General features: G+C 60.7%; 1 protein-coding gene across 1 annotated transcript in view; it reads left to right on the forward strand.

Moving 5' to 3' along the window:
* Window positions 1-3,008: 3,008 nt before the first annotated feature.
* Window positions 3,009-25,082, forward strand: part of LOC131671153 (homeobox protein cut) — a 77,986-nt gene continuing 55,912 nt past the window's right edge. The window contains 2 exon segments of the mRNA XM_058947365.1: window positions 3,009-3,358; window positions 7,586-8,573. Coding sequence (XP_058803348.1) covers window positions 8,466-8,573 — 108 coding nt within the window. The 5' untranslated portion in view covers window positions 3,009-3,358; window positions 7,586-8,465.

The following is a 25,082-nucleotide window of genomic DNA, read 5'->3' on the forward strand; positions in this document are numbered from 1 at the left end:
TGTAAACAATAACAAACGCCCGATGCAATTGCGATGTTTATTCGCGCCGCCAGTTTACAAACTCATTGAGCGCGCTTCTCGGAAAATCGAGCGCAGTCGTACGAGGGAAGCGCAACCTGTGTATAATAATCGCCTGGCGCGCGCGAGAGAGAGAGACGAGTCGAAGAGGGTCACGAGCTCGACGACCTCGACTGCCGCGAAATCCCGAGTAACGCTAATTCTGGGAGCGGCGGCGACACATGCTCGCATAATATTCGCGGGGGACGCGCGGACTCGGGCGCCGGGGGGTGGGGGGCAATGTCAGTGGCGCGCGTTGCGACCGTGAACGCTCTGCCGCGACGCGGAGCTTTTGCGCGCGCCCGAGACGCTGGCTGCAACTCAGCCGCGCCGCCTGCATCTAAGAGCCTCAATCTCGATTTAATCGTCGCGCGATATAGACCAACCCCCCTCCCCCTGCCGCGCCGCCTCCCACGCGACGCGCCCCCGCGCCCATCTCCTGCGGGACTCGAGAGAGCAGGAAGTGCTTACATGCGGTTGTGTGTGCGTATATCGGGCTTTCATGCACCCTTTCGATTTTAAATGCCCCTACGCCTCGTTCGTTCTCCTTCGAGAGAGAGAGAGAGAGAGAGAGAGAGAGAGAGAGAGAGAGAGAGAGAGAGAGAGAGAGAGAGACAGACAGACAGACAGACAGAAAGCGAGCGAGCGAGCGAGCAATCAGCCATTCAGGGCCGCATTTCAATAATAATAAAGCTACGAAAATACGCATCGATTCATTACCGAGACACCTCGAATCGACCATCCGCTCCGGTCTAACGTCTGCCCAACAATCGCCGAGCCTCGTTCGCATCACAATGCGCTCTTCTTCCCATTTCCTCCTCTGCCCCCTAGCACGCATCGATGCTGCTACAGTCACAAGTGTACGTTCAGTCCTATGCGAGCGCGCAATCCTCATCGAGGATATCGAGCCAACGCACGTCTCCGCGTTAAAGCGGAGAAACGAGTTTGCGAGCAACGTAGCCAGCAGCGTCCGATTCGTTATGCACTAACGAATACGTCGAGGTGGGTGGACGTCAGGGGGCTGCTCGCTCGCACATCCGAGTTTTCTCTATCGCCGCGTGCCTGAGCTGCGAGCCGCGAGCTGCGGCTGAACGGCCGGCAGCTGGGGGAGATGAGACGCGCGCGAAAGAGTGCGATAATCGGACCGCGAGTCGCGAGACGAACGGAGCGGCGGGGATGGAGGGGAGCAGAGCCTGCTGGCAAGGCCTGCGCTTGACTTGTCGAGCACTGGACGCATGCCCGACATAATCGCCCCTTCCACCGACGACAATTGGCCCCCCGCCGCCCCCTTCGCCGCCGTTGCTATCCTCCGGCTTTCACTCTTGATTTCATTTCGATACGCAAACAAACATCATTTATTATCCACTTGTTGCCCAATGTTTTATTTTCCTACCGCGTCGCGACGCCTGCCAATTACGTATGCTTACGCTTGTTTGTTTAGCCCACTCCTCAACGGTAACCATTCAACAAGTTTCGATACCCGACCAAATGCACCTACACTATCGTCGCGCAATATCGTCGAGGTTGACTCGTTGGAAAACTCGACGAACTTGGGAAAAAGGCACGGTCTCGATTGCTCGACGAGATAGCGTCAGGTACACTCGGGCGACTGGCGCACTATTGGCAGCGCACTATTGGCACCGGCAAATAGACGAGGAAAGGAACATCGCATTAATAAAGCACGGGCCAGTGTCGCAGCCCGATTATAGTGCGGATTATTATTCCCACGGCAAATCAAAGGGGTGAATATCAAATAGATTTAATTTATTGTGGGAATTCATTATTTAAAGTATTACGGCATTGTGGATATAGAGATGGAGCGGTAGCGCGAATAAAGCCCCGGTTTGAATCGATTGCGCGCACAATCGCGGAGGCGAAAAAGAAAGTGAGAGTGCGCGACGGCGATGCCTACTTACGTACAGGCGCAGGCGAGCACGGCCAAGTGGAATAGTGCGCGCGAGCACGGGGAGGCGAGTGCATTATTGATCGGGCGCGAGAATTGTTTCGGAGTTAGTTCGGCGATGGGCGTCTCGCCGGTCCATCTGGATAAATGAGTGCAGGCGAATAAAGCGGCAAGCCAGCCGCGTGCGAGTGCGAGGGATCGATGCGAGCCGAGAGCTGGAAGATAGAGTCTGCGGCGGCTCATAAATTCGGTCGCCAACAGGGGCTGTCGAATGCTCGCACGTCAGCCCGGCTGGATCATCCTAATGACAGAGTCTTAATTCAGCCCCTCCAAGTATACATTGCGGGCTATACATGTCGCCCCCCGTAACTAGCGAGCAGGCTGCCGCGAGAGCATTGTACACGGACGGGCGGCCGCATGGGTGCGCACCTACAGGCCGAGCGAGCGAGAGCGTGATCGGCGGCGGCGACGGCGGCGGCGACGGCGGCGGCCCGGCGCGTGCGTGCACCCTCTTTTCCGATCAGATCCCGTTGAAGTCACCGATACTTCCAATAGAGCGCGGCATCCCCGATCAGTCGGTAGCGGCTCCCCGGGGTGGCGCGGCCGGGGGGCACCGGCGGCGGAGGGGGCGCGCCGCGGTGGGGGTCGCCACCCCCGCCGCCCGCGCGGCCGCGAGCTTACGGCGCCCGCCGGGCGGCGGCGCCACCCTACGGCCGCGCGCGCGCCTCCCTTCGCGGGCCGGCCAAGTTTCGTCGGGCGATGTCTAGGCCGCGCGGCCGCGCCGCGGCCCGGCGCGAGGCCGGCGGTCCGGGCGGCCGCGGGAGCCGAGCCCCGAGGCGGGCCCGCGACGGGGGGCCGCGCCGGCGGCGCCCGGGCAGCCCCGCGGCGGGCCGGGCCGCGCGCCGAGCCGGGTCTGGACAATAGTTGTGCCGCGGGCGCGCGACAGTGCGTGGAGCAGCGCGGAGCGGAGCGCGCGAGGGATGACTGGCGCCGAGGGCTGCGGCCGCGCGAGCGCTTAGTCGAAGTTTAGTCTCGGTCAGAGCGCAGGCCTAGCAGCAGCAGTAGCAGCAGCAGCGGAAGCAGCAGCAGCAGCCAGTGGCGCGAACCGCGCGGCTCCCCCTGCTGACGAAGCTGCCCCTACGCGAGCGACGAGCGACGAGCGACGAGCGACGAGCGACGAGCGACGAGCGACGAGCGACGAGCGACGAGCGACGAGCACGCGCTGCCGTCGGCCTGTCCGCTGGCGGGGCGCAGGCGGCTAGTGTTCGGCCAGTGATAGGCGCGCGCTCACGTGCAGTCGATGATCGCGCTGCGCTGCTCGTTATGGACCAGTCGAGTGCTCGCAGTGGATCCGAGGCGGCCTGGCGCAGCTACAGCTGAGTCCCGCAACCACTCACAGTACGTCTCTCAGAATTACGATTTTCACGCGGTCGCGCGCCAATCGCCAAGCGACTCGAGCAGTGCATCGCCGTGCGAGCTCGTCGCCGCAGAAACCTTGAAAACGCCGCTCGTCGAAGGTCCCGGGGCACCGCGAGCGACTTCGTATCTCTCGGCGCAGTGAATGTGTTGTGTCAACTCGCTGTCTCCCCCCGTGTCGTCTCTGTCTCCGTCCGCGTCGCCGTGTTCCCATAGTACAGTGCCTCGCAAGCCGTCTTTCTCACAACTCGCGAAGGTTTTTGATATGATTTATTTCGTGTTTGTTCCGCTAAAATGGGATTTTTGTGGTAATTCTACCGTGGCCGCGACAACGAGAACGTATATGCGTACATTTTTCAAGTGTGAATCATCTCGAGCGAAGACAAAATTATTGTGCAAATGTTGAGAGTTGAAAAATGCCTGCGTTGTCTGAATCGCAAATCTCGAATGACGCTGCATTGTTCTGTCGAGCGGTCGCCGAGCTCACTGGAAATAGATCGAAGGTAAGGCTGGGCTTGATTGGAGGCCGGTGGCGAGGAAACGCTCGGGACGCTGGAGGCCAGCGGCGGGCACTTTGACTCGGGCGCGCGCGTTACCGCGAGGAGGCGATCGCCCGGGCGGCTCGATGATTGTATCGGCTTTCGTGACTGGAAGGCCGAATGTGGATGAATGAACTGGCAAGCCGGTAGCCGAGCCACGCGGGCGCGCCGTTGGCGCATCAAAGGCCCGCCACGCTTTCGCGCGCCTCCGCAGTATCGCTTCGTTCGAATCCAGTTCGAATTCGCAGCCAGAGTCGCCCGTGGGTAGGCGCGCTCGCCGTTCCCATGCTAATCCCTCGGCGCTGCCCGCGCGACTCGTCTGTGACAGTTTTGCCTAATGAGTCGCCGCCGAGCTCGGCGCGCACATCAACTCATTATCATTTCTCGAAATTACCGCGCGAGTCTTGAACATTTTTCTGCGAGATTTGATTTGTGATAGCTGTGGATGTAGGAAGGTTGCTCGCCGCGAGATTCAAAGTCGAAACACGGTCGAGGAGTACGTGACCATAGCTCGGATTCTTGATTGTTCTCGGTAAGCTTCTGCTATATATGCCCGCTATTACTACGAGAGAGCGGGCGAGCGTCGAGCGTCGAGCGGCGCGCGGCGAGCGGCGAGCGGCGGGCGGCGGGCGGCGGGCGGCGGGCGGGAGAGCGGGAGAGAGGGAGAGACGGATACTCGTAAGGTTTATCTGGTGTCGGTAGCGCGCGGTCAACCAACTTCTCTCGTTGTCTGCATGCGCGCTGCGCAGCCGGGCTGCATTAGGAGGCAAGAACCTTTGTGCCGATAAGAGCAAGTATGGCTTTGATAACGAGCCGAGCGCGAGCGCAGGAGTTTTCTCGCTTTACCTCGCGAGCGCGAGCGCAAATGATCCGTTAGGCGCGTTCGGCTCCCGAGTGTCGGGCCGCGCGACTGCGAGCGAGCGCGATAAATAAGAAATAATTGCTCGTAATTTGGGCGGAAATTTTGACAGCCGCGAGCCGGTAGAGCCGGTAACAAGTCGAAAACAATTAAGCCGTTGTTTAAAACGACACAATAATTTCTGCTTGTTACACCGGCGGCGCTTTATCTTTGAAACAATTAAAGCGTGGCCGAGAGCGAGAGCGAGAAAAAGCCGCGCGCGGACTCGGCAAGAAAGTCGCGAGCGCGCGCAGGGAGACGCGCCGCGCGCCGCGCTCCGCTCGGCAGCGACTCTAATGAGAGCTGGCCGGCGATCATCGCGCTGATGGCCTTCCCTCTTCTCGCGTCCGTCGCGCGCTCTATCTTATCCATCCTCATCGCGGCGGCTCGCGGAAAAATTCGCTGACAGCGGCGAAAGGAGCGCGCGGCCCTGAGCGCGGCTCTTGAACTTGGAACAAGCAACACGCGCCGCAGCATCGCCGTCATCGCGCGCGGCCGCGCGCGCAGATATTGTTACCGCCTGTCGTCCCTTATCGCTATCGCGCCGCGGCTATTGAGTAGCGTGCGACCGCCGCGCTGCTGCGGACAGCGGAATGTCCTGATGCGAGCGCGCGCGCTCTAATTGTTATTTGCCCGCGCGAAGCCTCCTTCCCGGAATCGGCGCGTCGTTCTCCCCTTTCGCCGAGGCGAGCGGCCCGCCGCGCCGCGCCCCCCGCCGCCGCCGCCGCCGCCGCCGCGGCTCATCTCGCAACCTCCGCGCGCGAGTCTCGAGCAACTGCGGCGCCGAGTTGCCAACTGCGCGGAGTCGTGGTCGAGGCGTTGACAAACTAATCCTCGCGAGAGCCGATCGTAAAGCAGCCGCGCCGGCAGGCAGCGCGCGGATGCCTACTTCGGTGGGCGTCGCCTGCCCGGCGATAAATATCGGTCGCGACGCGTATATTCATAACTCGCTCACTGCACCTACCTTATACACTCGCCCGGGCGGATCTGCCCGCGCGCGCGTGCCGATATTACTCATGTGCAGTCGCCTCGGCGTCCGTCGATGCTGCGCTCTCGGCGAGCAGCCTGCCCGCCTGCCCGCCTGCCCGCCTGCCTGCCTGCCTGCCTGCCTGCCTGCAGTCCTTCGTTCGTTATGGGCCTGCAGGCTGCGCGCGACGTGCCGGGAATCGATAACTACTTCTTATTTCGCTCTCCGCTCTCCGGCCATTATACGTCTCGCGTACACGTGCGAGCCTCGGCTCGGGCTGGCTCGGCTGCTCGAGCTTATCTTTCCGATCCACAAACAATGAGCCCTGACGCCCTTTGTTGACGCGGACCAGGCCCCATTGATGATCGCCTCTCATTGTACACACAGAGAGACCTGCTCTCTGCTCCGCGCCGCGCGCCATCCACTCCACTCGACTCCCCTTCGTCTCGAGGGCGCTGCGTCTTGGAATGTTCGACGGGTCCGAACGCGGCCTCCCGGTGCGGTCCGCACGGCCCGGGCACAGGTGTCGGTCCATTATCGGAAGTCGCGTGCAACGTCCGCAACATCTGCGAGCGGCGCGGTGTCAACTGGAGCTGGAGCACGCCGAAAGCGCTCGAGCCGTCGATAAATAACCCTTTCGCGCCAGTCATTAGCTGCACGCGCTCGCTCTCGGCCGATGTTTTATTTAATGGAAATACAATGCGCAACTGGCGCAATGCAAACTGTCAAGCTCGCGCGGCTCATTTGCATCGCGCACTCGTCCGGCCCCGAGCAACGTTTTCGTGCACTTATCATTCTTTTCATTGCGCAGTCGAGTACTGCAATTATCAATGCAATTGACTCGAAAGCTCGCTGCGCCGTCCGCCGCGCGAACCCGAATGAATAATAAGGCGAAAGGGGGAAAGTCGACTGGCGCGCTGCCGGGACGGCGAGGCACGCGGCCGCGGCGCGCGGAGCGCGGCGGTCCCAGTCGCAAGTCGCGCAAGAGAATGCGACGAGTTTAATAAAAGGCGTAATTGGCGATATTGCATGCGCCGCGCCGAAGCTGCTTATTGGTTGAGAATGCGGCGCATGTCCGGGCGGCAATGTCGCGGGCGGCGAGGAGCGTCCATATAAAGAAATTCCGCGGCTCGGTCGGCGCAAGAAAAAAGCGGAAGGAAGGAAGGAAGGCAGCAGGCAGGCAGGCAGGCAGGCAGGCGGGACGGACGGACGGCCGGCCGGACGGCGGAAGGAGAGCGGGGGTGCGAAGTAGGGGCACAAAGGGAGAGCGCGTACGAACACGCGAAGCGCCGGCGGCGCGTACGGGGGCGAAGGAGTTGGCTCGGGCGACATAACTCGGGCGTCGAAGGGCGACCGATGCGCTCGGGCGGCCGCGCGCACCAGGCGGCCGCGACGGACGCTCGGAAAAACCGGCGATTGGCAGGCCGGGGCTGGAGGCAGGCCGCCGCGGACGAGGGCTCGCGCGGCCGCGCGCGCACCACCACCTAGCCGGCCTCCGCCGGCGGATCGGCACTGAGCGCGGACGCGCGGCGGCCGCCGCCGGCGCTCCTCCGCGCCCCACCGCGCGGCGCGCGGCGCGGCGGCGCGGCCCCCACCGCCGCGCCTAGCCGCGCCGAGCCGCGGCCGCCACTCTCTCCGCGGCGCCGCGGCGCCGTTCGGGCGTATCGCGCCGGCGGGAGGGGAGCGCGGCGGCCGCCACGATTGGCGCCGCGATGGGCAGGCTCTCCCCACGGCGCGCCCGGCCCCGCCCACCCCCACCGCCCGAGCATCGCCCTCCTCCAGTCACTGCATCGGTCCTCCGGTAGCTTTTAGTTTCAGGTTAGGAGCCTGCTAGCGCGGGTCTCTCTCTCTGCCGCTGCACCGCTGAGGCGCGCGCTGCGCTCTACGGCGACACTCCGCTCGCGCCACGCATCCTGGTGGCCAATGACAGCGCCGGCGACCGGCCGCCCGACTGTCGAACCGGCGCCGACGAGCACGAGGCAGCAGCGGGCCGCGGCCCGCAGCCGGCGGCCAGCCGAGCGGATGAGCCCCGCGCGGTCCCCGGCGGTCATCGGCGCCAGCTCCGACTGCGGCTCCCATGCGGCCAGCTGCGAGTGATACTGGCTCGGCAGCCGAGTGCGCGTCGCGAGTGATCGCTACTGGCTGAGGGCTGGCGCGCGTGCACACGGACGCAGGGACTGATATGACGAGACGTTGGCGCTACCGGTACCAACGCCTGGTGATAGTGTGAAAGCAGTGCTGGTCGTGCGTCAACAGACAGACACAATAGAGACAGAGACCGTGGAGGCGCGATCGGGCGTTGGCGAGCGCGGAGGTGGTGGCGACCAGGCAGGCAGCAGCAGCAGCAGCAGCAGCGGCGGCCCGCGCGCCAGGAAGGCCCAGCCGCAGGCGCGGGGCGTCGTTTCGGGCACCGCCAGTTCGCAGGCAGCCGTCAAAGTGGCTTCGTCACTGGGCCTGCAGGGGCCTGCTGCGCCGATCGGGGCCCAACTCCTGCAGGCCGCGGCCGCCGCCGGCGGCGCCAGCTCCCCCGAGGACCATGCGAGCGGCGCGACCGTCTACCACGCCAACTTGCTAGCCGGCTCGAGCGGCAACGTGCAGGCGGCCCTGCAGCTGCAGCAGCCGCAAGCCCTCCTGGCGGGCCTCAGCCCCTCGGCGACCGCCGCGGCCCTCGCCGCCGCCGCCAGCATGCAGGCCAGCGCCGAGCCCAGCAGCCTCGACCTGCAGGCCATGCAGTCCATGGAGTACCTCTTCAAGAAGGAGCGCATCTACCTGCTCGCCCAGTTCTGGCAACAGGTCAGTGCCCAGGCGGTCCTGTCGGCGGCGCCCGCCGTGTCCGCTCGCTCGATTCCGCGCGGCATCCGGCGCCCGGCCGCTCGATTCCGATTTTGGGTCAAACTCGGCTCCGCCGCGCTATAAATTCACTAAGCCTCCTTAACTTATCCGTCCATCTATCGCGGCGACGCGCCTTGCGAGCGCCAATTCGATATATAAGGGCTCAATGAGATTAAGGCTGAGCAGTCGGCGAGCCGAAGTGACAAATCGAGTCGGAATACACTTAATTCTTAACCGCCTCGATAACTCGATTTCACAAATAAATCCCCTTATTCGAGATGATTTGAATAATTGGCGCGAGGAGCCGCGCTAGCACAGCGGCAGCGGCAGCCTCAGCTTCTGCGAGCTCTTTTCGATCCTCCTAATTGACGCGCTCGCGACAATTATCATTTCATTTAATGATTGACGTTTTGACGTCGCTCGCGCGCTGCCTTTACGTCTTCGGGAGCGCGAGCGCCTCCATCGATTACGATTTACGCCGCTCAAATATTAATAGACGCGGCGCCGCCGCCGCCGCCGCCGCCGCCGCCACAGACACGCCGAGCCCGCCGATGTCGCGCAGGATGGTCGAGAGTCGCGAGTCGGTTAACCAAGTGCGCGCCGAATCGGCGAGAGGCAGGCGTCGATTGTTAATGGAGCTGGCGAGAACGAGGCGATGGGGCGCGAACGAGCGAAAGCAGGTGACGCATATCGCGGCTCCGCTCGCGCGTCAGGGGTAATTGCTGGTCGGTCGGATTGTCGGTCAGTCGAGCGATTCTGCGGGGGTCGCGGCCGTGGGGTGAGGCCGAGGGAAGGCCAACTCGGGAATCCGGCTCGGAAGTTTCGCACTGGCAACAACTCGGACTACTTGGCGGTGCCGGCGCGCGCGCGAGCATAGTTGGGACGATTTGGGGTTCGGCCGGGCGGCACGCGCCGCCGAGACGCTCGGCCTCGGAGCCGCGGGCGCGCCGGGCCCGAAAAACCAATCGAGCGACAATTTGCGCGAGTGCCGAGCGATTAAGCGCCAACGCTCCGTCGTCGACGCTCGCAACGCCGCGTACCGCGTGCGCCCGACCAAATTAAGCGATCGCTCGGGCAGAGGCTGCTAAGTGCACGTGCGCGTACGCAGGCAGCGGGCGGGCGAGCGAGGGAGCGGAGCGCTATATTGGCTGACTACCTGTTTCCAATAAAGTAAGCCCGCTTAATAACGCGCCGCGCGCAAACTAGTCCGGCCGGCCTCTGCCGCCACAGCCGAGTGCTAGCAGCAGAGCTTGTGCGCTAAATGACTGCACGCACACCGCGCGCACAATGCATGTGTCGCCCCGCATAGCTTCACGATTATCCCCGTTCACGCGTCCATCACCTATCTGCGCACGCTCTCTCTCTCTCGTTCTCGCATTGACGCGTCCGCGTAGTTGTGCACGCCAGTGCCGCACACACGCACGCCGGCTATGCGTGTAGCCCAGTGAAATTCGACTCTTGGATTTATTAGCGCGACGGCCTTGCCTCTCACTAAATCTTCCTCCGATATCTGTCCTGACGATCTTTCTCTCTGCGACTCTAATGCCAATTAAAGACCTTACATATGTCGGGGACAAATGCCGTGGCGGGCGAAGGCGATGAGAATCATTCTTCAATATGTAAAGCCGTCTGGCCGCGCGGCTCGTGACAATGAAAAATTTGTCGAGAGCCAGGCGAAGATGATTCACCTCGGAAATACAGAAGCAGATAAAGAAAAGTCATCGGCGCTCGCGCGGCTGCGGGCGAGTCGATGGCCTCAGCCCCAACATGCGGACGACCTATTGCTTTCTATAAATATTGCGGGAGCGCGCGCATTCCGCGCGGCAGAAAAGAAAGAGAGATCTGTCGCGACTCGCGGATTTCGCGGCTAGAGAGAGAGAGAGAGAGAGAGCGAGAGAGAGCTCGCCGCTCGGAAGGCGCCCGCAGACAAAATAACGCGACGCGCAGATGCGCGCGACAGTGTCATTGCTCTCTCTCTCTCTCTCTCTCTCTCTCTCTCTCTCGATCTGCTAACGCGCGCGGGAGCTGCCGCCAATCACCCGATCTCCGCGTCATTCGCCAGCAGTCAGCTGGATTATTCCAACTCGGCACCCCCGTGCCTCGGCTGCCAGGCACGACGATCGGAGGCGAGCGGACCGCGCGCTGGCTCGCCGTCGGTTTTCGCCGGGTTTCCGGGCCGGGCACAGCCATCGCCTTTCCCGAATCGACACGATAGCAGGCCATTACGCGCCAAATAAAAATACCGAGTATTTTTGGATGAGCCAAGATCGGAGGAGCGAGCATTAACGCGGTATTTCAGGCGAGCCGACAAGTGCCGTCCGAGGCGAGACAAACTGCCAATGCTATCGATAATTGAATAATGAAGATGTAAGGAGGAAAAATTGGTGCTGGCCGTCAGTCGCCGAATGAATAGAGCTTCGCGTCTGGGCGTCGAAAATACGTGTAACAACTATAACGAATGGGCGGATGAACGGAGGAGCGAGCGAACGCCGATCCCATCAATAAAAAAATATTAATGCTTCCGGCGGTGTCGTCGTCATTGTTGGTGCACATACACATCTACCGAAGATGATTCGGCATGTGTGGGTCCTCGGAGGAGAGAGGACAAAAGTTTTGCCGGCTCGGCGTTCCCCTCGAGAGCGCGGCAGGGAGCGGGGGCACACTCCCACTCCTCGAGACGCGATGTCCGCGGGATCGCGGCAGAGCGGTAGGGGAACATCGACGCGACTGCGAACTTGCCGAAATCCCCGTGTGGCGGCGGCACTTCCCGAGGCGAGCGCGCGCGGCCAGACCAGCGGCCGAGTCGAGTCACGCGGACCGCTGGCCGCTGCGCCGTCGAGGAGAAGCTCGCGGCCAAGCGCATTCGGCCCAATTACGAAAACAAACAGCCGCGACCGTCGACGAGGAAAAAAGCCGAGCGAGGAGAAGACCCCTAGTATCCAGTTCGCTGTTTGTTTGATAAATACGTGCCGATTATTGACTCGCGCCAAATATCCATCGGCGCTGGCTGCCAATCCAGTCGAGCGGCTCCCATCAACAAGTGGAAATACTACAAATGCGCGCGTCAGCTGCCAGTCGGAGTCGAGTCGCGCGCTGCGACTGTTGCCGATCACGTGCACCGCCGTGCACGTAGGATAAATTCCCGCGACGCCGCTCGCGGCTCGCTGACTCTGCGCTCTCTCTCGCGCTCTCTCGCTCTCTCCCTCTCTCCATCTTTCGCGCTTGCTCTTTTTACTTGCGCCTTTGTCCGCGCAAACCCGATCGTCATAATAGCCAGTAGGCGAGCGTCCCAACAAAGCAAAAAATACTGTAAACAGCGCTGCGCACGAATATGCATGCGAGGCAAGTCGATCGGTCCGATGACGCTGGTAGTTGGCGGAAATCGCGCGCTCGGCCCGAAAAGGAGGATCGCTGCCCGCGAGGAAGGGCGCACAAAGAAGCGCGCTCGCGTCGCCGCGGCTGCTTATGCTTATACGCTCTAATGGCAGAGTCGCGACACAGAGAGATACACCTATTAATAGCCGCGGCAGCGCGCTGTCGCGCTGGCACGCGCGCAGCGCCTGCGTGCGTGCGCACCGCCGGCAGCCAGAGCGAGCGTCTCAAGAGCGCTGCTGGCAAGTGGGATATTACGGCGCTGCTATTTGCCATGTTCCCGCTCGTCGCTCTCGCGGCGCGCGCCGAGGCCCCGATCGCCGCGCGCACATTCGGCTGATATACCGAGGCGTAAGCGAGGCGCGATTATTAATTCCGCGTCGCGGCGTTATTTCTGAAATAAGTGATTTAGCTCGCAGCCGAAGGCAGACGCTCGCAGCGGCCGCGGCCTTTTTCTCCTCGTGCCCTCGCTCTCGTCGCAGACTCCGCCTGGCCGCGCGGCTCCCCCGCCCGTGATTCACCCACACACCGAAAATAGCCGAACGCGAGCGCGAGCGCGCGCCTCGCGACTCGCTCTCGAAACAGAGCGAGCGGCGTCTCGCTACTCAAGAGTCCATTTAGCGCGCGCGCGCGCGTCGAGGCGCGCGGCGAAAATGGCCTGCGCGACGCTCGGCCGCGAGCGAAGCCTCGCGCCTGGCTTTATTCCTGGAGCCGCCGAGCGCGCCCGCTGGGCGTCATCGTCGCAGGCCCGACGCGCGCCGCGAGCCAGCTCCGCGCTCTTTGTTTATTTTGGCCGGCCGACACCGCCAGCCAGCGCGAGCGCTGCCACCGTCGCTCGACTTTAACTCGACGAATCGCTTCTTTATTGCATAATACGCCCGAGCGAAGGAGAATCGGAGAGGAGACTGTGGCAGCGGCGAGGCGGCAAGAGACCAGATGTAGATTGATCGGTGCATCGAATTAATCGCAGCACAATGCCCGTTTTCTCGTTACGTAAACTCCGTACGCGCGCTCGCCGCGCGTCGCTCGCCGCTCGCTCCCGTTAGCCGCGCCGCTGCCAACGCCGAGCGTCCACCGCGCTTCCCTCCATTGTTGGCCTCCTCCGAAAAGTCCAGGCGCTCTTCCGCGTCCGAGAGAGCCGCTAGGTGCCCCAGTGGCCAGTGCCAGCGGCAGAGGTCGTCGCCGTGTCGCACGCGTGGCGCGAGCAACAGATGCGCCAGGCACGCGAGCCGCCGCCAACTCGGGGCAGCCCCGAATATATATTCGGCAGGTCCGAGCGCGCGCCACGGAGCCGCCCTGCTGCCCTGCTGCTGCCTGGCTCGCGCGCGCGCGCATGCAAGCTCCTTTCGGTCCGGGAGCGGCACGCGACGCGGCCCACTCCGCGTTGCGTCGCAGCAGCTTTCGTGACGGCGTTATTTTTGTAATCGTCGCAGTTATCGATCGCTCGAAGCCGAAGAAAAATAAAATAAAATAAACGCTGAAAGCCGAGTTAGACAGGCGGTACAGTTTGTTATTGGTGAGTGGTGTGTATTGCCGTCGTGGAACCGCCAGCGTCTGAGCGTACAATTACGAAAATTGTGGTTTGACAAAAATGAATAGTGCCGATGATTGAGTGTATCCAGCGTGAGTCATTGCGTGCGAGAGCGCGAGCGCGTCATAAGGTGCCTGCTGTGGATCGATTTTTATTTCAGGACTTATCAAGGCGACAATGAGTAATAGCGACTCGGAATGAATTCTCCGAGCTGGAGATTCCGGCAATCGATTCGGCCCGCTCCCAAGCAGCCCAATAAATTTCATTCGGCCTTATCAATCATCCCATTAAAAAAGAAAGAGCGGAATAAAAACGTCGCCGAGCCGCGCTCGCGCAGCCGGCCGACTCCCACGCGATCGCCCGCGACTCCGCTGCCAGGCAGCGCCTCGACGTCGGCGGCGGCGGCGGCGGCGGCGGCGCGCACATCGATCGCCCGCGCGGAAGGTCAGTCCGCGCTCTCCGTGGCGGATCCCGCACCTGCTGTTCCTCGCGGCTGTGGCCTTGTTCGGCCGCCTCCGCTCGCTTTCGACGCGATTGCAGTCGCGCGCGGTCGGGGCCTCGCTGCGCAGCGCCTCAGATAATTGGACTCGCCGAGCGCCGAAACAAACGCGAACGGAAATTGATAAGTAGCCGGGCGGAAGTCACGGGCCGACTATCCTCGTTGGAACGATAAGCGGCGGGCTGGCCGCCGCTCGGCTTCCAAGATACACCGTCGTCCCGCGAGCTAGCGCCAAGGCACTCCGGCGCTGAGGCGAGGCACTCGGCCGCCGCGGAGAGCGGCCCGGAGGCAGAGCCGCGAAGCAATGATCGGTGTCGAACGATTGCAGCGCGGTCGGATCGTTCCGCATGGAATCGGCGCTGGCGGCGGAAAAGGAACTCGCTATCGCGGCCCGACGAGAGCGTTGCCGTGCTCGGCTGGCTCGGTTTACATGTGTAAATTCATGCGGATGTGACGTGGCGTCGCGCGGCAGAAGGCGAGCGAGAGAGCCGCCGATGGACGCGGCCGCGGACCGTGGATCTTGGCCGGTGAGCTCCGGGTGGCAGTTGCGCGCGGCTATTCGGCATTCTTAAATTGTATCTATTGGCTGCTAGCGATTGAAAGTAATTGAATGAAGCGGCGGCCGGTTATTTACGAACGTTTAAGCCGCAAGGCGAGCAACTATCTGCCCATTCATTCGTCTGTCCCTTCATGCATTCATCATTCAGTGGCTGCTTCGCTCGCAGCTTGGCGTCGCATCGCGAGCGCGTGGTCCGCTCTCTCGCTCTCTCTCTCTCTCGCTCGCTCTCTCGCTCGCTCTCTCTCTCTCTCTCTCTCTCTCTCGCTCTCTCTCGCTCTCTCTCTCTCTCTATCTCTCTCTAGCAAAGGCCCATTCAATTGATCGGTGATTGTCTAAATTATAAGATTGCCATACAATGGCTCTCATCTGGAGCTATTGGGGTCCCGCGCGTTCGACGCGCTCACGCTTGCGGTTACGTCAGCGCTCGCAGTTTAAAGCTCTCGCAGATCGCCCGCGCCGGCCGTCTGCAGCTCGCGCTCTCCGTCAGTTCGTACCTACGCACCTATGCGTCCTAGAACGGCTGTCTGAATTAATGCGATTGGTCGCCCGCTCAGCCCCACGGTTTTCGCCCGGCAATTGGATCAGTCGTGAAGCAGCACGATTCGGCCGGATTTTTGCCGCGCCGAAGTTGCCGCCCGGGCGTTTCGAGTGCAGCCGGGCGCCAGCCGAGCAGCTAAGCTGCACAGCCCCCGGAAAAGTTAGGCTGCCTGGCCATACGTGGAATTGGCAAAACAAGCTTAATTGGCATCCAAACCGGATAACGCGCACACAACTGCGACGACCTCGCTACGGAGGCACACCGCCTATGGCCATCTCGTGTCCGGCTAACTGGGGCCGGCGTCCGCGAAATCGGTTTACCATTGCGCCTCTCTCTCTCTCTCTCTCTCTCTCTCTCTCTCGGCCAATGTCGCTCGCGAGAAGTTTATCGCGCCCAAGCTGCGCGCGCTGCACACGTCAAACGAGCTTAAAGTCGGCGAGCGCCGAGCGCCAAATGGGATCGGCAGACTCTTGGCCATTAACGTCCCCGCGCGACGCAGCCGTCCGCGGCATCGCGCAAATGCGCTTTGGATTCCGGGCTGTCTCGGCTCGCGACGCGTGCCAACTTCACCTCCGAGCAATTAGCGCGCGAAAAAGCGACGATACTGCCGCCCGCCCAATCGAAGGAGCTGCCGGGTACGTGCGCGCCGCGACTGCTTTGCCACTGTTGGCGTCCCAACGGTTGCGCTCCGAAGCCAAGCGATTTCGCGGACGAGCTTCGACCCTGTAACTTGGCTCGTCGCGCTCGCGCTCCGGGCTTATCTGCCCATCGGGCCGTGAGTATCCGAGTGTGTTCGATAGCACGTCTGCACATTAATGACCACAACTTCTAGCCATTACGCCTAGCTGATAAATACGCGCGTAGGGCTGCGCCGACGGGCGCCAAAGATTCTTTAACGGGCCGGCACTCGCGAGACAATGGGCGCCGCGGCTGACCCTCCTCGAACGCTCGTCGCGCAAACGCGGAATGCAGATGGCAAAACAGGTGCACTCTCGGCCTGACCGCCAAACTGCTACGCCGAATATCAGCCATCCGCAGCGCGTCCGGGCGACTTACTTCGACCGCTGCTACTCGCCTGCTTGTTTTACCTCGTTGTCCGGCGCTGTCGCTTTCCTTCCTTGGCCGCAAACGGTCGCTTCGTGCCCCTGCCGGTCGTTGGGCTCGCCGGCCGCGATGCGCGATAATTCTTCCAACGTTCGAAAATAGAAAAGCGTTCGACGCTCGGTCTGCCGTTCCGTGTGCGCGCGCCTATAATGAGACAATATTTTTCCAATCGCAATTACAAGTGGAGCGCGGAAATTGGCGTGTTTTCAGACAAAGCAGCGACTTGTGAGAAGAAAAAAGGCAGCAGCGCGGCTCCTTATCGACCCGGACGCATCGCGCGCGCGCGCGCGCGACGATTGTTCGCAGCCGCGCTGCGCCCGATTTTCTAATAATAACTCGGCAGCGCGGCCGAGCGCCAGGACAAGTCCCACGCGCGTTGCGTACGACGGACGGCGCGGGTGCAGCAGGTGCGCCTCGTTCGCTCGTGCCCCGGCTTTGCGCAAGCGCGGGCCCGCTTCTTCCACGCGCCGGCTCGGCTTTGCGAAATGGATGCCCAATTAGAACGCACTTTCTATTTGCAGTGCGCCTCGCGCTCGCAATCGCAATCGATGAACTGCACGAGCGAACGACCGGCAGCGTCGAGATCGCGCCGAGACGCGCGCCGCGAGCTCGACGGGCTTCGGACGACGAGGACGCCGAGCAGCCGGTCGAGCGCTGATAAGGAACGCGGCGACGGCGACGGCGACGGCGGCACTCGGAGCGTGCTTCCGCTTGGTCCCGGACGCGCAATCGGACGCCTTGCGCGGCCACGATTTATTGATTTCTGCGCCGCCAGCAGCTGGCTTTGTTTTTGACACGCTCCAAGGAGCAGCGGGCTGCCTCTCCGTTCGCACGCGCGCCTCGCGCAGATCAAAGATTCGGCAATTCGGCGCATCCGCTAGACGCGCACTTAACGAGCTGCCACTGACGGCTCTGCGATCTGTTAATGACCGCTGCCCCCGAAAAGCCAGCCCCAGCCGAGTGCGGGCGTTTTTCAGCTTCCGAAAGACATAAAGCGCGACGAGGATACTGCAGGCTCCCCACGCCACGAGCGGCAGAGCGGCATGTAGAGCGACGCTTATTAGAAAAAAACGGCGAGCGAGAGAGCGAGAGAGCGAGAGCGAGCATAGGGGCGCGCACATTTAGACGCAGCGACTCACTGATTTATACTTGGCGCGCTGGAGGGGAAATAAAAATCATGTCTTTCGTTGGCCGTAAAGTGCTTTACGAGTTTGGAATTAACAAATTTATTACTCTCGTCTGTTGATTCTATTTCAATGAGCGAGTGTCCGCCATGCCGAAGCTCGCTCGAACCGCGCCCGATTTCATTGTCGATGATTCTGATTCAAATGAGCCAAGTCGGCGATAAATCTGGCGGCTGCTCCCTGCGCGCGCGCGCGCTCGCGGAGCCGATGCCAGAAGGGGATTCGACCGCAGCTATCAATGGCAGCTAGTCGCGTCGCACGGTTCAACAATTAACCTATGGCTGCTGGAAAAATTGGGTCTGCCGGTGGCGCTCGCGGCTGCTCGACCAATCGGCTGCTCGCGCAGCGATACATCAAAGCCAGGCGCGCTAGGGAGGATCCTTTTTCTCGGTCGTCGGGCCGCGGCCAATCCCCCGGACCGCTACTGCGGCGCAGCAAGGGGCCTGTAGCGCGCGTACACGTCTAATTTTAACGACACCCGATATGCAGATCGGAGCGCGCCCGAATCTATGCAAATTCGCAACGGCGACCGGGAGAGAGAGAAAGCGACAGGGTGAAAGACGAGAGGGAGGGAGCAAAAAGAACGAGAAACACTCGAGCGACAGAGAGAGAGAGAGAGCCGGAGGGAATTGGCCCCCTGAAAAACTGGTTCTTCGGGCGCGCGAGAGAAGCAGCCAGATAGACGAACTTTCACACGTACGCGCGGCGCAGAAAACACGTTATACGCGCGAGCTCGGCTTCCTTCCTTCCTTCCTTCCTTCCTTTTTCCCGCTGCAGCTCTCTATCGCGCGGAAAGCCAGCCATTTGTACACGTCTCGATAATATATATCGGCTGGCTCTCGCTCCTTGCCTGCGCGCCTGCTTCTCCGTAGCTGCAGCATGGCCGGCCTGGCTGCGCCCGTCCGATGCACAAGCGCGAGCACGGACATGTGCCGAGTAGGTCGTTTAGCCGCATGACGGATCGCGCCTGAAATCCGCGTGCGAACTCGCTGGGCGCGAAACCTGTTTTCTGGATTTTCCTCGCAGCACGGCTCGATTAATCCAACGAGAGCGCCTGCGACGGCATTTGTCGATCGGTCCCTTCCTTTTGCTCGTAGCCTCGCCAAGTTATGCAGAATGAAAACCACCTCTCGACCACCTCCCCTTGACCCTGGCCCGCGCGGGCGCGCAGCGCAGCTCCCAAGGAGGTTAGCGGGACTGGGCTGCCGCCACTTCAAAGCAGCCGCGCGCTAATTGGATTTGCAATGAGTCGCGCTCGCGGCTCGTCTTAGAAAGAGAGCGAATCGCAAACAAAGAGCAGCCGCCTCGGCGATTAAGCGACGCGGATTTTTTTCTTCCTTCCTGCCTTCCTTCCTTCCTGACGATTCACTCGCGTGAACGCGCCCGCTTAACAGGTCGGTTTCCTCCGCGAGGGTCTTCTCGCTGCCGAGCCAGATACTGCCGAGGGAAAGCAGCCCCAAGGGTGAATATTGATGGACCAAGTTGAGGCGAGACGCCGAGCCGCCGTCGTAGCCGCCACCGTCGCCGCCGCCACCGCCGCTGCCGCTACTCCGCCAAGGGGCACTAAGTCTATGTAAAACCGATAATCCCTCGGCATCCTCAAATTGATACTTGCAGGCCAACGGCGCGAAGCCAATGAATTTCTTTTCTCCGCTCTCCTCTCGCGCTCCGCGGTCACGCTCGTTACCTCCGATCCGCTTTGAAATCATTGCGACTGCCACTGCCTATCCGCGGGCCTGCGAGAGCGGTGCTGCTCGTTCACGCCTGGCAGGCAGTCGGGACGCTCGCTCGATCACGCAGAGTCGACGTTCGACTGCGAATCGACTGGCGCGAGCCAAGCAGGTGCACAAGCGTGCGTGCGTGCGTGCGTGCACACGTCCGGCACTGACAGCCAAATCGACCGACGAATTACGCTCGGAATTGCGCGGGGAGAAAGACAGCGCGAGAGAGCGAGTTTCTCTCTCTCTCTCTCTCTCTGAAGCTCGAAGCCGCTGGTGCTTAAGGCAGCATGTGCGGGCGAAGAGGCCAAGAGTAGCGGGGCAGAGAGCGAAGGGGGAGAGAGCCGGCGGCAGCGGCAGCAGTGCATTCAACGCGTGATTATGCCACGCACGCACACCAGCGCACGTAAGAGCGGAGGTCAGAAAGGATCTACGCCTGACTGCCGCGACGTCATTAGCGATGTATCTGTCCGACAGATCGCGAAACTGAAAAGTTTGATAAGCGCTCCGCGTCGTGTAGCGTCGAGCAATATTTCTGTTTCCTCTTGCGCGCGAACAATAACGAAAAATAGCACGGCCGCGACAGGCTTTATCGAAATTCTCAGGCATCAATTGCGCGCTTATCTCGCGCGAGCCGCCAGCCGCTCGGGTCGCACCTGCGAGCGAGAGGGCAATCAGCGCGAGACGCAATATCGGTTATTGAAGTGCGTGCATATCGTTATCGAGGGCGAGAACGCGTCAAAGTTATTAGCCGGCAGCGCTCGCCTCGAATTACGCGCGATCGGAGAGCTGCTGCAGCGAACACCAGTTGCTGGCGCTGCACGCCGTAAGCCGCGAGGAGAGCTGCACTCTGTTTTTCATCCGATAGCGGCGCGCCGATGAGTGGCGGGGGATGAGTAGCGCCCGGCATATCCGCAGAACGGAGAAGCAGAGAGCAAGAGAGAGAGAGAGAGAGAGAGAGAGAGAGAGAGGCTGCGTCGGGGGATGGAGAGCGTGGAGAGCCGACGCGACTGGGGCGGCCTGCACCGGCCACGTGTCTGCCCTGCCGCCCCTTCGCGCGTGTGCACCGTTGGCCCGGCCGCTAATTCGCCTTGCACCACGCGAGAGCGCGCGAGCCGCTGCATTTGGCAAGCTCGAGATTTGCATGAGGCGCGATTGCGCGGGCCCCGGGCTCATTGTTCGCCGGCGCCGCGAGGATAAGAGAAAGAAAAGCAGAGCCGTGTGCCAACGCGGCGAGCGGCCGGAGTGATCGCGATCGCGGCGACTGGAAGCGGCAGCGGCAGGCGCGCGACTTGGCGAGCGAAAGTCGCGCGGAGCCGCTTCCGCCGCGGCTTCTCACCCCTTCTCGCAGCCTGGCAACTTCCGCTCGCGGCCCGGCTGCCAAGGCGCATCAGCTGACGCTGGCCGCGCGCGGCGAGGGCCGTTGGCCGCTCGCGCGCGAGCCGGCGGCAACCCTCGCGCGCCACTTCGTTGTGGCTCGGCCGCTTCGCTGCCCGCACTGACACAGTCGGCGCGCGGGCTCGAAATTCAAATGCGCTCTCGCTCCGCCGAGTGTGCTGAATACATGACTCACGCGCACTCGGGCGCTGCTCGCCGCCTCGCTTTCCTTCCATTCTCCCGGCCGCTGCCGCCGCCGCCGCCGCCGCCGCCACTGTCTCGGCGCGATTAACGAGTCGCGCTCTGACGTCGCGCGTTTCTTCGCCACGTCGTCGCGCCGACAGTGTCGCGAGCGCGCGATCTCGCCCGGAGAAGCACACGCTGCAAGTGAGTAATAAAACAGTGGGCCGCGCTGGACGGCGTGGTATCATCATTTTAAAGCGCTGACTCGCGGGAAACGGCTAATTTTACGTTCTTAGCGCGCGGTGTCATCTGCTCGTGGCACGGTTTTACGTAACGCGCGCCGCTCGCTTCTCGCTTCTCGCCTCGTCGCCGCTTCAATCTGCCCGGCCTGCAGCGCGCAGCTCTACGCCTACGCGCTACACTTATGCGCGCCGGCGAGGCTCGCCTTACATTATAACGAGCCGCCGGCCCCCGCTCGCTCTCCCTGCCTCCGAATCTCGAGGCCGATAAGGCTGCGTACGCGATCAGCGCTCCACACCGTCGACGCTCGTCGGATTCGCTTACCCAAGCTTTATCAGCGTTCAAACAAATCTTACCGAATTTCACGAGTAACACACTCATTCGTCAGAGAGAGAGAGAGAGAGAGAGAGAGAGAGAGAGAGAGAGCCAGAGACGCTCGCTCTCTTCAAACAAGCTTATACACACGGCCGCGCACATGTCTTCTCGCAAGCCTGTGTGTAGATAAAAGAAATGAACCTGTGCTGCATTAAGTCAACGGCACTGCTTCGACCTCTTGTGTTCTGTGTACATCAGATGTAATTTCGAATGCGACCTGGCGTGCGCTGTTATTAATAGTCGAGCATCAAGCGACAGTTAAATAAACAAAATAAATACACGGACAATGACCAATGTCGTCGCGGGTGTCTATCTTCTGGCAACAACATGTGCTCGATGGTGGGGCAGCTGCTTGTGCAGCCGAGGTAGCGGAGTGCAGTTGCGTATAAAATATACAAGCAGCTCGGCTAAGAAATGTACAAGAGAACAAGAGAGCGAGAGAGAGATCGGGGAGGCGTGGTTTATAAAAGGGAGGCGGGCTCGGCTGACTCTCTGTCTTTCTCACCCCACCAGACGGCCCGTCAGGCTCTCGCTCTCGGCGGCCGAGACGAGGCGAGCACCGTAGGCATCCAGCTTGGCCGTCGCCGCCGTCGCCGCCGTCACCGCCGCCGCTCGCTCTGGCCCCCGATCCTTCAGTCAAGCAGTGATATCTTGCGCGGTGCGCCGGCTCTCCTGTTGCTTTAGCTGGCGCTCGCCGTGGCGACGAGAGGTCAGAGCGGCCTCGCGTGGAGGGAGAGCATCGCGGCGGATAACGCTCGGCCTAGTGCCGGCGACCAATGATACTCGCCAGCACTATCGCCGCCAGCGAAAGTATTGACCGCGAGCGGAGCTGGGCGGTCGAGCCGCGGCGCGCCGGTGGTCGCCCCCCCTCCCCCCTGCCACGTCGCCGACCGTTACCCTCGCCTCAGCCAACGGACCCGAAAGATGCTGCCGCCGCCGCCGCCGCCGCCGCCGCCGAGTTCACCCAATTCTCCCCGGCGCCAGTCATGGTGAGGCCCTTGAACATTTTCGACTCCTCGCCACTCCGCGTCTCTCCTTCGGCTCGTCTGTTCGCGCCTTGTCCCAAAGCCATTCCGAACGACTCGACCGATTCCCAACTTTCAAAACAAAAGAGCCGCTCGCGCATCAATCGTAAAAAGAGCAACTCGCGCCTTATACATCTTGTGCGATATTGTTTTGCCGTCGACACGTAAAAACCAACGTAAGACTTCTAAATAAGGTCACAACTGCCTGCAATGACCTTCTTGGCACGTTGTCATTTAAGACTCGACGTATTTATTTTTGTCGATCGCTGACATTTTATCCAAGTGAAAACTAAAGAATTTCTGGTTTTCTACTTGAAAGGGGGAAATAGTTGTGTATGCAGCTTCACGACGTCGTTAACGCAACGTGGAGATAAAAAGTTGCGTGCATATACAGAGACTATATCAAATCGGAAGAAGAGTAGAGTGCGCGGAGGAGTCATTCGGTTGGTTCGTCAAACGCGGCGCACTTGTTTACGTAGGCCTGTCGGTAGCGAGTAATGAGAGAGAGAAAGAGACCAAGACCGGAAATACTATACATTTGGTCATCAAATGGCATGAGAAATCAAGAGCCCGGAGGACGGATGCATTGAAAGCTCGGAAACGGAGATGGAGTGCAGTGGCACCAAGTCGCACAACGTGTATCGCAGCGGGGGCGCCATAAAAATATTTTTAGATAGACCGAAAACCTCTTTGAGCTGTTGTGGTGCTCGGGGCAGGAGAAAAAGCCAGTTGCGCGGAGAGAAAACAGACAAACGGAGGAAGGAAAAAAAAAGGAAAAACGAGAAAGCCAAGGAGAGATAGCGAGAGGGTGGAGAGCAAATGGCTGATCGGAAGGTCGAACCGATGCTCGGTGGAGCAGGGCCACGTGCAAGCGATACGCCTCAGCTGCACCCTCGCGCGGTCCTCCTGGATTTATTTTCACTCGCCCTCGGCTCGTCGCTGGCGCAGCTTTGTTTTGCTTCTGACTCGTTTTAGCCGGCAGGCTCTCTCTCTCTCTCGTCGTGCAACACAACCAGTCGCTGTCTCGAGCTTTGTCCCGCGCGCTTACTTCTCAATCTGCTTCGATCTCCCACGTAACGGCAGTCAAATGAAAATAAAAGTCGAGGCGCGATCGCGATCCGGAATGTGTTTTCTCTTTGCTCTCCATTGGCGCGTTGATTGGATCCATGTGCGATGCAATGCGAGCATCTCCCCTCCTCGACCGCGATGCCCGTCCGCGTGCACCTATTTCCAGTCTCTAACGATATTTTTGCTTTTCATCCCATATCGTCCCTCCAAAATCCACATTTCAATACACGTGATATCCATATATTTATACGCGTATAACGAGTCACACTATTTCCGCTCGTTTCTCTCCTTTTATTTTCTCTTCGGATTCCGATCTCCCCCCCCCCCCTCCTTCTCCCTCTCTCTTTCAAGCCTACTCGGTCTCACGGATTGACGATTCTCACACGTATTTATAGTAGCAGCGCGCTCGCGAGCGAGGATCACTGAAATAAAAAGACTCTTGTCGATATGTCGTCGTTGTATTAATAGCCTGTCGTTGGCGTTGGGTTTAAGAGCCTATAGGCGCTGCTGCCTCTTTATTTTTATCGGGCCAGCGACACGCAGATGCGCATAACTCAATAAATATGAAAAGCAAAGGCGAACGAATCGAAAGTGTAATTGGAGAAGTGGCGCTCGTCAACGTTTTCGCGAGCAGCAGTACGTCGCCGCCTCGCCGCTCTCGCAGATGTTCGGCAAGGAGCCGAATGCCGGCAAAAAAGCCTGCCTCCCGAGAACTTTGTTCGGCATCTGCTCCGCTGCTCGGCTCGGCTTTCCGCGGCACGGCCTCGCGGCTTCGATTGTTTACAATTTGCACGCGCAATTGGCTTCCAATGGGCTTCGGTTGATAGATCGATCATTGGATTCTCGGCTAGGAGAATAGAAAAAGACACGCTGGCGGCTGGGCTGCCGGGGACGCAAGTGCCGAGTCACGCCTTGGCAAACAGGGATGTCAAACAGATGTCTCGCTCTCGAGAGATCGAGAGAGAGAGAGAGAGGGAGAAAGAGAGAGAGAGAGAGAGGAGTCGCTGCGCTACTGCTGCTGGCACTGCAGTCCAACTCTCATTATCTCTACACAGCTACGGCTCTTCGAACAGTAGTCGAGAGATGTCCTCGGAGATATCTTGTCTTTTTTCCTCTCCCCTTCTGATTCTTCGCGCTCGCTCGCTCTCTAATGATCTTTATCTTGTGAATTAAAACAAGATATTTAATGTCGCTTTTATCGTGCAGCCATTTCGTATCTGCCGTTTGCTTTGACTGACGTTAATTTTTCAAATTGATTTCCCGAGCCCGAGCTCTCGCCTTTTTTTTCTTGTCGATCTGTTTGCTGAGTCCGGCTGACAAATAGGAGGTTTCGCTCAATTTGTGGATTGCGCGAAAAGCAGCGTCGACGAGCGGCACAACACAACCGCGTCAATATCCGATCGTGCAGGTGCGGGCGTGGCGTGGAAAAAGAAAGCAGACAGAGAGAGAGAGAGAGAGAGAGAGAGAGAGAGAGAGAGAGAGAGAGAGAGAGAGAGAGAGATCTGTCAGTGCGCGTGATTGGCCGCGGACCGCCGTGCCTGCAGGCTCTGCTTATTTCGCTGGCTGACAGGCGACACATCGGCGCGCTTTGCATCTGACGCGAGTCGGCGGCGGCGGCGGCGGCGGCAAGGAAAACCGAATCAATGCGGCTAAAAATCATTAGCACGAGCCGAATCGGGCTCGGCTGTTTGACGAGT

The sequence above is a fragment of the Phymastichus coffea genome, unplaced genomic scaffold, assembly GCF_024137745.1.
Source record: "Phymastichus coffea isolate CEN01 unplaced genomic scaffold, Cenicafe_Pcof_1.1 PCOF00120, whole genome shotgun sequence".
NCBI lineage: Eukaryota > Metazoa > Arthropoda > Insecta > Hymenoptera > Eulophidae > Phymastichus > Phymastichus coffea.